General features: G+C 34.6%; 2 protein-coding genes across 2 annotated transcripts; one reads left to right on the top strand and one right to left on the bottom strand.

Moving 5' to 3' along the window:
- Window positions 1-3,085: 3,085 nt before the first annotated feature.
- Window positions 3,086-7,861, top strand: LOC116007916 (microtubule-associated protein RP/EB family member 1B-like). Its single transcript, XM_031248577.1, has 8 exons — window positions 3,086-3,389; window positions 4,082-4,150; window positions 4,237-4,323; window positions 4,579-4,685; window positions 4,781-4,923; window positions 5,438-5,514; window positions 6,279-6,392; window positions 7,443-7,861. The coding sequence occupies exons 1-8, from the start codon at window positions 3,282-3,284 to the stop codon at window positions 7,578-7,580; spliced, it is 843 nt and encodes a 280-aa protein (XP_031104437.1). The 5' UTR covers window positions 3,086-3,281; the 3' UTR covers window positions 7,581-7,861.
- Window positions 7,862-8,745: 884 nt separating this feature from the next.
- On the bottom strand, window positions 8,746-11,610 carry LOC116007898 (HVA22-like protein a). Its single transcript, XM_031248557.1, has 5 exons — window positions 11,294-11,610; window positions 11,067-11,093; window positions 10,528-10,650; window positions 9,840-10,083; window positions 8,746-9,085 (listed from the first exon to the last, which is right to left on the bottom strand). Exons 1-5 carry the CDS (start codon window positions 11,356-11,358, stop codon window positions 9,020-9,022), a joined length of 525 nt encoding a protein of 174 aa, XP_031104417.1. The 5' UTR covers window positions 11,359-11,610; the 3' UTR covers window positions 8,746-9,019.
- Window positions 11,611-11,900: the final 290 nt, after the last annotated feature.

Genomic DNA, 11,900 nt, shown 5'->3' on the forward strand with positions numbered 1-11,900 from the left:
GGGTCGGGTAAAAATGCAAATGTAATACTTATATGCACAAATGTAATACTAATCGTGAATAAAAAATTTTTGTTACTTATAAGGGTAAATGTAATACTTTTAAGGGAAAATTCAATATTTTTACTTTTCGATTTAAAAGTATTACATTTTTCCTCAAAAGTATTATATTTTTCCTTATAAGTGAGGGGCACTTGTCAACATTGCCCCCACTGAGGCTCAAACCCATGAGCTCCCACTTGGGCAAATCACTTCATGTCGCTTGACCACAAGGCCTTTGGTAACAAAAATTGTATTCTTGATTAGTATTATATTTGATTAGTATTATATTTGAGTAACAAAAATCACTTTTTCTCTTATAAGTAACAAAAATTGTATTCTTGATTAGTATTATATTTGAGTATATAAGTATGACATTTGCATGTTGCTTCGACCCGACCCGACCCGTCTCACGAATAAGGATCCGTGAGATGGTCTCACACAAGTGTGACCCTTAGTTTATTATAGTTATAAATTTTACTTTTGTACTTAAAGAGAACTTTTTTTTAAATATATAACTTTTACATAATGTTAAATTAAATTAAATGTTATAAAAATAATTACAAACAATTTGAGTTAAATATTTTTATCCAAGCAAGACATAAAATGAATGAAGAAAGTAATATATATTTTAAGAAAATGAAAAACAATAACATTTTAAGAAATTTAAATTTTTTAATGATTTTCTAGTTCATTTCATTTTCCTTAATTAAAATATAATAAACTAAAATATTTCATATGCCAAAATTTACCTATGATGTTTATTATTAATTAGTCAAATTCTCTTTAGTTGTTTTCTTTAATTTTTTAAAAATAAATTTTAAATTTATTTTTGTGTTTAATAATAATTTTCATATAATTTTTAAATATATAATTTTATTTACTAACGCTAAATTTAACATTATAAAAAATAGAAAAATGATCAAATAGACCTTTAAACTGTACCCGAAATAGCAATTAAGCTTTTGAACATTAAAAATGTGTAATTAAACACTCGAACATGTCATTTTTTATTGAGTTAATTCCAGCAATGGTCCTCCGACTATGTTGATTTTTCAAAATTAGTCTCCGACTTTTAATTTGGACAATTTAGTTCTCTTGACTTTCAAATTCTTTCCAATGTTGATCCTTTCGTCAAATTTTGGTTAAGTTGAGGTCAAATGAAGGGGTAAAATTATCCGTTCACCTGTTTAGTGTATTATTACTCGTATTTCTCCTGTCCTATACGATGTCTATATGAATATAATCTCAGTTGAAGTCTCAATCGAAGCCATATAATCGAAGTCGAGGTCTCTTCGACTGAGATTATATACATATATATAGTGTATGGGACAGGAGAAATACGAGTAATAATACACTATACAAGTGAACGGACAATTTTACTCATTCATTTGACCTCAACTTAACCAAAATTTGACGAAAGGACTAACATTGGAAAGAATTTAAAAATCAAGAGACTTAAATTGTCCAAATTAAAAGTCGGGAACTAATTTTGAAAAATCAACATAGTCGGAGGACCACTGTTGGAATTAACTCTTTTTTATGCATTTATACCCAATAGCTGGTTATTCACTTAAAATAACCAATCATTAAAATTATGTCAACAATTATAGCGATTGATCGCCATTGCCATTAAAGAAGAAGGCGACCATTCTCTAGTAGAGAAGGCGGCGGTCGTATTCTCTGGTCAACTGGAAGAGACGATTGCCAATCGTTTTTTTTTTTTTGAATTGGGGCAATTTAGTGACGGTCAATGATGATCAACAGTAATGAACATCGATAATTTTACTAATAACCAATAAGCTTGGTTACTGGTAAATATGGTTTATTTAAATCATTTTGACAAATTTAAGTATTTATTTAGTACCGCAGGCAGATGATATGGCAGTGGTTTTTGTGGATGTAGCAGTATTTTCATATTTCGGCCAAGCTTTCTACGATGCCCTGATCAAAGATGGAAATGGAGTTTTTATGGCAGCAAAGAACATACCTTTGCATTATGTTGATGATCCCCACTTGGCAGAGGCTTTCGCAATAAAGGAGGCCCTCTCGTGGGCCAAGTAACGTGGCTTAATGAAGATCTTAGTCTACTCGGATTGTCAATCTGTTTGTAATCTGTTTAACGACAATTTACTAGACAACTCTTATACAGGATGTGTGATTAGTGAGTGCCAGAATTTTCAATGACACTTTGAAGTGGTGTCTATTAAGTTTCTCTCTAGATCAGCGAACAAGCTTGCCAATGCTTTGGCTAGGGCTGCCCGTTCCCAAGCTGATCCTTTATGTTGGATTTCTTTTATTCCCTCTTGTATTGAACATTTGATTGAATAAAAGTTGATTGCTTTTTCCTTTAAAAAAAGTATTTATTTACACCCTTTTAAAGTTTAGAGGGAATAACTGGTCACCAGTAACATAGTAACCAGTTATTCACCTGGAATAACAGGTCATTTAAGATTTCGGCGACATTCCGGTGAATAAAAATTCCGGCGAACATATATATTTTTTAAAAAATCAGGTGGCTGGAGAAGGAGAGGACGACCTCTAGTCGCCTTCTCCATTGGAGATGACAACCTGAGACCTCTAATCGTCCTCTCCAATGGAGAAGGCGACCAGATCAGGTTGTCTCGTCGTCTTCTCTAGTAGAAATGGCAATTGTCATCGGATTTTTTTTAACGGTGGCGAACATTGATTAGCGATGGTCAACGTTGATAATTTTACAGTAACCAACATGTTACCGTTAAATTACACTTATTTGACTCATTTTGACAAGTTTGAGTGTTTAATTACACTTTTTAAAGTTGAATGACCTAATTACACTTTTGAGTGAAATTAAAAGGGTCTATTGGATCCTTTTCTCAAGTTTAGAAATTTAATTTTTCTGTGTAAAGTTCAAATACCTGTTGGATCCTTTCCCTAAAAATTTTAATTGTAAACAATTTTAATCAAAATCTCATTAATCAGCAAATAAAATGGACTTGGGAATACGGAGTATCTGTTTTGGGTAACAAATTCTCCGTATTTAATTTGAATTACGAACGCCTATGCTACACGCACCTCCACTTTTTCTCCTTTCTGTCATTCCGTTTTCCTCCAACAACGTACGGAGTGGCATAGAAAGCACATTATAACAACCTGCTAATCCTAATTCCTATTCTTCTTCTCTGTTTCTGTGATTTTGCTTCTCAATTCCTTCATTTCTTCACACCCTTCTGGGTTCAGATATCTAATTTGTGTGTAAGCTCGCGATGGCTTCTAATATTGGGATTATGGACAGTGCCTACTTTGTGGGGAGGAATGAGATTCTTTCCTGGATTAATTCGAGGCTTCAGATTAATCTTACACGCATTGAGGAGGTGCCCATTCCCCCATTTTTCTTCATTTTATTCTTCGCTTATTCTTTGCTTCATTTCTTTTTGTGGGTATTCATGTTTTTTTTTTTTTTTTGGGGTGATTTAAATGGAAAATTTTCTGGGAATTGATTTATTTTCTTCTGTTTTTAGTGGAGATTTTGATTTGTTGTTGTTTTGAAAGGTTCTTATCTTTTGATGCTCTCTTACCCGAAGGTACATTTTTGTTATTTATTTATTCTTTGTTGATTTCTCCTGAAATTTGCAAGTTTCTTTAGGAAAAAAGGCCTTTTGTGCTGGTTTTCTTCAAGATTTGTGACAGGGAATGCGGTTAAATCTAGGATTTTCAATTGTTTCCTTGTATGATGCTTATTCTTTTCCTAGAATATAAAAATAAAAAGGAAAACTAAAACAAAAAATTGAAAAAAGGGAGCATTTTGGCCCTTTTGGGGTTTGATTTTGAAAGTAATCTTGAAAAATGGGGAGAGGGTATTCCCTTTTCAAATGTACTTATTTGTGTTCTGAGTAGTGATTATATGTCTCCTCAAAGTGCAAAACTGAGATTACTTCTCATCATTGAGATTAATTGACTGTTGATAGCTTATAATGTTTCCCAGTTATAAAATCATGGATGGTAGGGTCCAGATGTTCAAGATTTACTAGAGATATTATCTTGATTTTCAAATTCATGTTGTTAGGCTGCATCTGGAGCGGTGCAATGTCAGATGATGGACATGACCTACCCAGGAATTGTTCCAATGCACAAGGTGGTATATTGGCCTTTCAATTTCCCTCATTTGTGCTTTTTAAAATTTTATGCCTGGCATTTCTGACTTTTTTTTTACCGGGATAGGTGAATTTTGATGCAAAGACGGAATATGATATGATCCAAAATTATAAAGTACTGCAGGATGTTTTCAACAAGCTTAAAATTGACAAGGTAAATCACGGAATCTTTTTTCTGTCAGTTAACTGATGTAAAGATTATTGTAGAAATTATTTTGATGCCAATTTCTTTGCCATAATTTGTTTTATTCTTCAATGATAGTATTTCTGTGTTTTAAAAAGTAATGTAGCATAGATAGTAGGGTAATTGTTTTTGGCAAACAGATGCCAAACTGCATCAGTTTATTTAATTGTGGATAATAGTTTGATACTCTTGCAAACTTACATGTTTTCTCAACGTTGGTTGCAGCATATTGAAGTCAACAGGCTTGTTAAGGGTCGGCCTTTGGATAACTTGGAGTTTTTGCAATGGTTGAAACGTTATTGTGATTCCGTGAATGGTGGCATTATGAATGAGTATAGTACCTCTTCCGATATGCTTTGGCATCCCACCTTTCATAAAATTAGCATCATTTCCTTCCTAGTGGTTTCAATACTTGTGTATGTTTCAGGAATTATAATCCTGTGGAACGCCGAGGTAAAGGTGGGAAGGAACGGGGTACTAAAATTTCTCAAAGGACTACAAAGTCACTACAAACGAACAACTCTCACGGGCAAAATGTCGGGGATGGAATAGGCTCCACTAAGATTTTGGGTCAGAATAAGAACTCTCATTTATTCATTTATCTATTCTTGTTGCATTTATCTTCCAACTCTTGGCATGTGTTAAGAGTCCCACATTGAAAATAAGAGAGAACATATGGGATAAGGCCATGAGTTATACTAGCTAATTGATTGGATTCAGCTTTTTTGTGTGGTTTGACCCATGTGCATTATCACAAATTATTCGACCCGGGTCCGGTCCACCTTGCAAGGTGGACTTGGGTCCAAAATACATAATTTAGATACTGAATGTTTACAATTTGAATTATGAACATTTAGTATGTAAATTGTGAACATTCAGTATGTAAATGGACATGGATCCACCTTGCAATGTGGACCCGGGTCCATGGTATAACTATTGGTGCATTATAGCCTAGCTGAGACGTTGAGTGGCCTTGGCCCAATCTTAGATTATAACATGGTATTAGAGCCTCTTCGGTCCTCCAGCCTAGTTAGACTAGCTAATTGATTGGATTCAGTCTTATGCTTTAATTTTGATGATGTAGAATCCAAGCAAGCCAAGCCACGCGCAGTACCAGCTGCAGCTGATTCTTCAGCAGAGATCCAGTCATTGTCAAAGGAGGTAATTTGCTGCATTATACCAATTTTTGACTTCTAATATCTAAGCAAACAGGATGGTCAATGAAGTCAATATATTGCTTCTTTTTTTTTTTGCAATGAATGTCTTTATCTTGGATGACAATCCGAATTCAGTTAAGTGGATCTTGGTTTCAATTTAAATAATAAAATTTTAGTAAATCCATATTCAGTAAATGTGGTTTTTTCTATAAAACCACATCTTCCACATGTGGCTATGGACCTTCATTATGCACCCATCTATGCCATGAAAAGCTTAGCAGAAATCTAAAAGCTTCACAATGAGGGAACATCTTGCAAATGGAGTTGATGGTAATAAAAAAGGGACATATATAAAGACTGTCCTATAAATATTCTCTAAAAGAGGAATAGGAGCTGCATTTGCCAAATGCTTCTTTTTCAAATTTTATTATCACCATACAAGCAAAAGCTATGTTCCAACTTGTGGCTTTCAAAAATAATCGAACCCAAAACTTTGACCTTTAAAGACATTTCCAATTTGATATATTTTAGTTAAAACAGAATGGAGTATTACTTTGCCAAGTACCTAATAGGCTTTGCATGTCTTGAACCGTCAACTAATTGCACTGCTTAGATTCATTCAGATGTCTTTTGCCCTTTTCATTTTCTATTTTATGCTGTTAGATTTTGTTTCGAGCTCCTTGCAATGGTTGAGAAGTGTCGTCCATGTTGATTTGTTGATAGCTTTTGTCTAAATTGTCTAATGACTAATTCTAAATGATTATACAGGTTACAGAACTCAAACTCTCTATAGACCTTTTGGAGAAGGAAAGAGATTTTTATTTTGCAAAACTACGTGATATTGAGATTCTCTGCCAGGGTCCTGAAATAGAAAATGTCCCGGTAATCTTTGAACCCATCCATTTCTGCATGAATTTTACCGTTACTTTGCATTCTCTTTTTTCTTGTATAACCTATGCCAAGGGTTTTTTCGCTCCCGTATTTGACAAATTGAAAATATTATGAAACAATGAAATTAAGCCATATATGCTGTTAAACAACATGCATAGGATATAAAGAGCTGCTTATTTTCATTTCCTTAATAATGGCAAGCTTAATTTTGAAGGACTGAATTAAAAAAGAGATGTTGACGAGCAAAGTAACTCCAAAATGATGTATTTCAACATGTTCATTTTGATTTGCATTATAAATTAGTACTTAACGGCGAAATTTAGACTATGAATCAAGTTTTCTGTAGCCTAGCTAGGAAAATTATTGTTTCTATTTCTAACTGTAAGAAATGGTTTACCATTTCTTTGTGCTTTGTTGTAATCGTTCCTATCTTTGATTAATATATTTGCTATTATCAAAAAAAAAAAAAAAAAAAAACGGCGAAAATTATTAAACAGACTGGAATAAGAAATGTTTCTTGAGACCATTGCAACTTTCCTCTAGGCGGATGATTTAGTAATGTGAAAAAGGGGATTGAATGGCAAATTATAAGAAGGGTGATCACAGGTATATAGCGGCATTTTTCTTATTCCACTTCATTCTCACTCCAAAAAAAGAGGTGCATACTTTCTTTTTGGGTGATGCGGGAAACCCGCAACCACTACCTGAAGGTGTGCACTGGGTAAATCCCGCCTTGTGGCCCTAGCCAGCAAAGGACCACAAAGAGGTAATCCAGCTTAGGTTGTCTATAGCTGACCGGCTCAAACCAAGAGGGCTAAGGTCACAAGTTTGAATCCCAGTCCTCTTGGTTTGAGCCGGTCAACTATAGACAACCTAGTCTGGTTTACTTCCTTGTAGTCGTTTTACAAGTTTGTATCCTTGGCCATCTTGGTTGGGGTTACCCCGAAGGTGCATACTTAATTGTAAGCAGAGTGTTGCATGTAATCTGAAGTCGTTAATGTGAAAGTTGCAAGATTTTTGAGTTTCAAATTTGTGTTGCAGATGGCTGTGGCAATCAAGAAAATCCTGTATGCTGCTGATGAGAAAGAGTCTGCGCTAGAAGAAGCCAAGGAAATATTATACCAATCTGGAGAGGCCGATGAAGCTGAACTGGAGGAGGAGGATCACGAAGAAGAGTAAAAGAGAAAAGTCGAGATTGTGGGTGCTTGCCGATGAGGGTTAATAAGCCAGTTTAGTAATTCTTCCCCATTACTTTAAAATTTGTGAAACTCTTTTATCTTTCAGCTCTAGACGCCTTAACATCATGTATTATGTCTGGTAGCTCCATCGCGTTCTTGCAAATTTTCTGACATTGTAGCCTGAATTACTAGACTTGTGATGCACTGGAAATCTAATTTGCATCTGTGTAGTAAAAAGATTGCAGTAACAGAGTCTGAAAGGCGACCCCAACTTGTTCATAACTATGTGTAGTTCTCGATTTTTGAAGGTTTCCAACTAGGAAGGAATATATCTTGGGTGTTAGATTCTTGTGAATAAAAGAATAGGTATTGGAAAAACTCACATGAATTTGACAAAGGTGACTCTTATAATCTAAGATTAGGTTAAGGTCACTCAATTGGGTTAAAATGCACATAAATCAAATCACTAAAGGGTGTGTTTAAAAACCCGAAAAATGATTTAGTGTTTGGTAAAGAGGAAAACTTAAAAGTCAAAGGAAAATCATGTCTTAGTCAATGGAAAATACATCAAATCCCTCTCTACCTCACGCCTATTTGCTGACCACCTCTTCCTCATGCCCGGCTGGAAATCAGTTTGGTTGGCTGGTTTCCGAAACCAATCGACCAGACTAGTTTCTGAAGACTAGGTTGGAAACCAATCGGCCAATGTGATTTTGCAATGAGATTTTGCTGTGATTTTTTTTTATTTTGATGTGAATTTGCTAAAAATTGTTATTATAAATGTTGTTATATCTAAACAACATAATTAAAATATTTAATTATACACTTCTACTTTTTTTTTTTTTTAAAAAAAAATGAACCAAATACACCAAGACAGTTTCCTAGAATGCAACCAAACACTAGAAAAGAAAAATGTTTTCTAAAAAATAACTCAATTTTCCAGAAGTCATTTTTTTACTTTCCAAACGGACATTAATTAGTTTAACTCATGATCTTATAAATTCATATTCTCTTATGTTTTTTCAATGTGGGACTCTTAAGTCTTAAGAATGACAATCACTCTAAATTATGAATTAACCAAATCAATGTTGCTATTGCATATTGGTATCTAATCAAAACACCAAAGAACTAATTCACAAAGTTCCAACACAATATCAAAAGCAGAATTGTTTGAAAATGATTATGTACTATTTATGTGCAATGAATGTTTAATCCACTCAAAATCTGAGTGAAGGTGAGGACTTTGCAATGTTGCACACAGACAGTAAGTAGCATTTGACAGCCTGAAAATGCACAGAAAGCTGAAAGGCTCAAAAAAGAAATGACTGTTACTGAAAACATAGTTCACTATCTCAGTTAAAATGCAATCTCTTTACAATATTACACATGTTTTCCTCTCAAGGTCCACAGCAGATGTGCATGTATTCCCACTTGAAAGACTCAGTATCTATAGTCGTCATCATAAAACGCATAATTGCTGTTCCTGTACTTCGATTCTCTTTCAGCCTGCAGAATGACAAGATAAAATGAGCTAAGGGAGAAAACGAGAGCAATTATTTTGACGGAAATTTAGGGATAGTAATTTCAATCCGCCCCGTGGATATCCACCCTGCATGGATCGGGATTTTATGCTTGGTAATGGGTGATGGGTCAGGTGTGGGTTTTAAAATGTTAAAACTGTGGGTCAGGTTGGATGCGAGTTTTATATACAAAACCAGCCTAGAAACCCACCTGATCCATCATGTATATATGTATAGTAAAATAAGTACTAGTATGTAGTTAATTCTAAAAGTTTCTATAACTTTTGTTAACTTTTTACTATTTTTAATTCTAAACTAATAAGTTTATTTAAAAAAAATAACAATGTAGTTATTATATTTGAATATTTCTATTATCTTATGTTTTAATATAACCTGAATTTTATTATTTTATTATGTGTAAGTAATTTGAATATTATTTTTAAAAAATAATAAGATAATAAGTGGTGGATACTTGTACTGAGTACCCGTACCCGCACCTGGTGAGGCGGGTGTGGGTTTTGAAAAAGTTTACCCGCTGCGGGTCGGGGGTGGGGGTAGAGAAAGTATAAGGTGGGTCAAGTGGTGAATGTAGCCCTCCTGAACCTACCCCCGACTAATTGCCATCCTTAGACAGCATGCACACACAATCCAATCGATAGTACTTTTCAAGAGTGTTTAATTTTCCTATAATTTAGATAACTAAAGAAGTAAACGTAAAAGGATAAATATAATTAAAATACCCTGTGAATTATATCTTCAAATGCTTGGGTTCCATGTTCTTCAATGTATTTCTCCGCTGCAGTTAGAATGTCATCAGGTTTACTGAAAAAATCCTTCTTTCGGGGCACGTACCAGATGTTCACTACTTCTCCTTTAACAATGTATGGCCTAACATAGTGCTCGTAGACATATGCAGCACCGCTAAAGTAAGGTATGACCAACCAGCAGGTAGCAATCAGTTTCGCATATGACCAGATCGGGAACCTGTTATGCAGTTAATAAAATAGACGCTTATAATGTCAACTGTGCATAGAAGAGCAAGCCAACAAAAAAGTAAATATCTCAATGATTTTCTGTTGCTCATTGTGCATTTCCCACAATTAGAATTTGTTTTCTTCTAAGTTTCATTATGAGGATTTTCCCACAGATTAGACCAGTTTAACTCTTTCTTCAACTTCCCCGGTTACTTTTTTCTCTTCTTCATCTTTGCCCCACACAGAATGCAGTAGAACATAAACAACAAACCCAAAAAATCTCTGGTTCTCAACCCTTTTAGTAATCGACCAATTAATCCTATGCAAGATACTAATCTCTAATTTATCTGAGTCATCCTATATCCATAGCTAATAAGCACCAATTGACAAGCACAACAACATATGGTGCTACTCACAACACAAATTCTCCAATGATAAGTGACAGAAAAGTTACCACTCAAGAACTTTGGCGAATGTAAGTTCGAAAAGCGTAATCATAGAGTACAGAACCCAGTAGGTAAGCCATTGCTGATCATCCACAGGATTTTTGGTCTCAATAGCCCTGATTGAAGCATATCTGTAGACAAAATTATGGCAGATTTCAAAACGCAGTCAAATCATGTTAGAATCAAGCGCAGATTTCCGAGAGGCAGGGTCTCAAAACCTGACTCTAATACTACTCGTTAGATCAAGCACCAAAGATTATAGCTAGTAGTGAAGGTGCAACTTATCAAGCACCAAAAACTATAGCCAGTAGTGAAGACGCAACTTTATTTTCTTATAGACTCCGAGAGTAGGGTGCTGGACTTGGCCCTTCACCGAACTCCGCCCAACAAATCAAATGCTAGATTTCACATAACCAAAAATGAAATCTTTTCCTTCCTACTTGTATAAAGAAATCACAACTAACAAGTAAATTCAAAGAAACACAAAACTAGTTGGAAAATATAAACTACTTTGAGAATTGAGAGTAAGAACTAGAATGCCACTTACAGAGGATAAACCAGACTGACCACAGGCCTGCAATATCAAAGGTAAGGGAAGTAATCAGTAAACCCAAATGAATAAATAAATAAATCCTTTACTGTCGCAGTAATTTCTATGGCAAGTTTTACTTCAAACAAAAAAATCTAACTTTGTCCATGAAATTGTCAAATTCAATAAGAAATGAAAAGGGTAAATCAAGAATAATAGAGAGAAAGATAGATGGAGAGACCCACCCGGCAAGAACATCGAAGTTCTGAAAGAGGACTTTGATTAGGCTAACGATTCCTCCGGATCCCATTTCTAATCGTTGAAGAGGCAATGAGATTTCTTATCAGTGTTATGTGTTTCTGTGCGCTGAGATTTTGCAGTGCGAAAAAGACTGCTGAGGCGAATGATGGGCTTTTGGATCTTAAGAATCTGATGAGAGGTTTCTTGGCGTTCACTCAGTCCTCACAGAGAAGCAAAGTTTATGCTATTGCGAACCCCGTAAGAGACAAACGACTAGTGCGTACAAGGCAAATTCTGGTTAACGTTTCATTTTTGAGCCCCACGTCTCAACTCTCAACATTATTCTTGAAAAATGTAACTCCATATATATATATATAGTTAATTCCAGCAATGGTCCTCCGACTACGTTGATTTTCCAAAATTAGTCCCCGACTTTTAATTTGGACAATTTAGGTCCCTTGACTTTCAAATTCTTTCCAATGTTGGTCATTTCGTCAAATTTTGATTAAATTGAAATCAAATGAAGGGGTAAAATTGTTCGTTCAAATGTTTAGTGTATTATTACTCGTATTTCTCTTGTCTTATACACTGTATATATGAATATAATCTCAG

The sequence above is a fragment of the Ipomoea triloba genome, chromosome 2 (assembly GCF_003576645.1).
Source record: "Ipomoea triloba cultivar NCNSP0323 chromosome 2, ASM357664v1".
In the NCBI taxonomy this organism is placed as follows: Eukaryota; Viridiplantae; Streptophyta; class Magnoliopsida; order Solanales; family Convolvulaceae; genus Ipomoea; species Ipomoea triloba.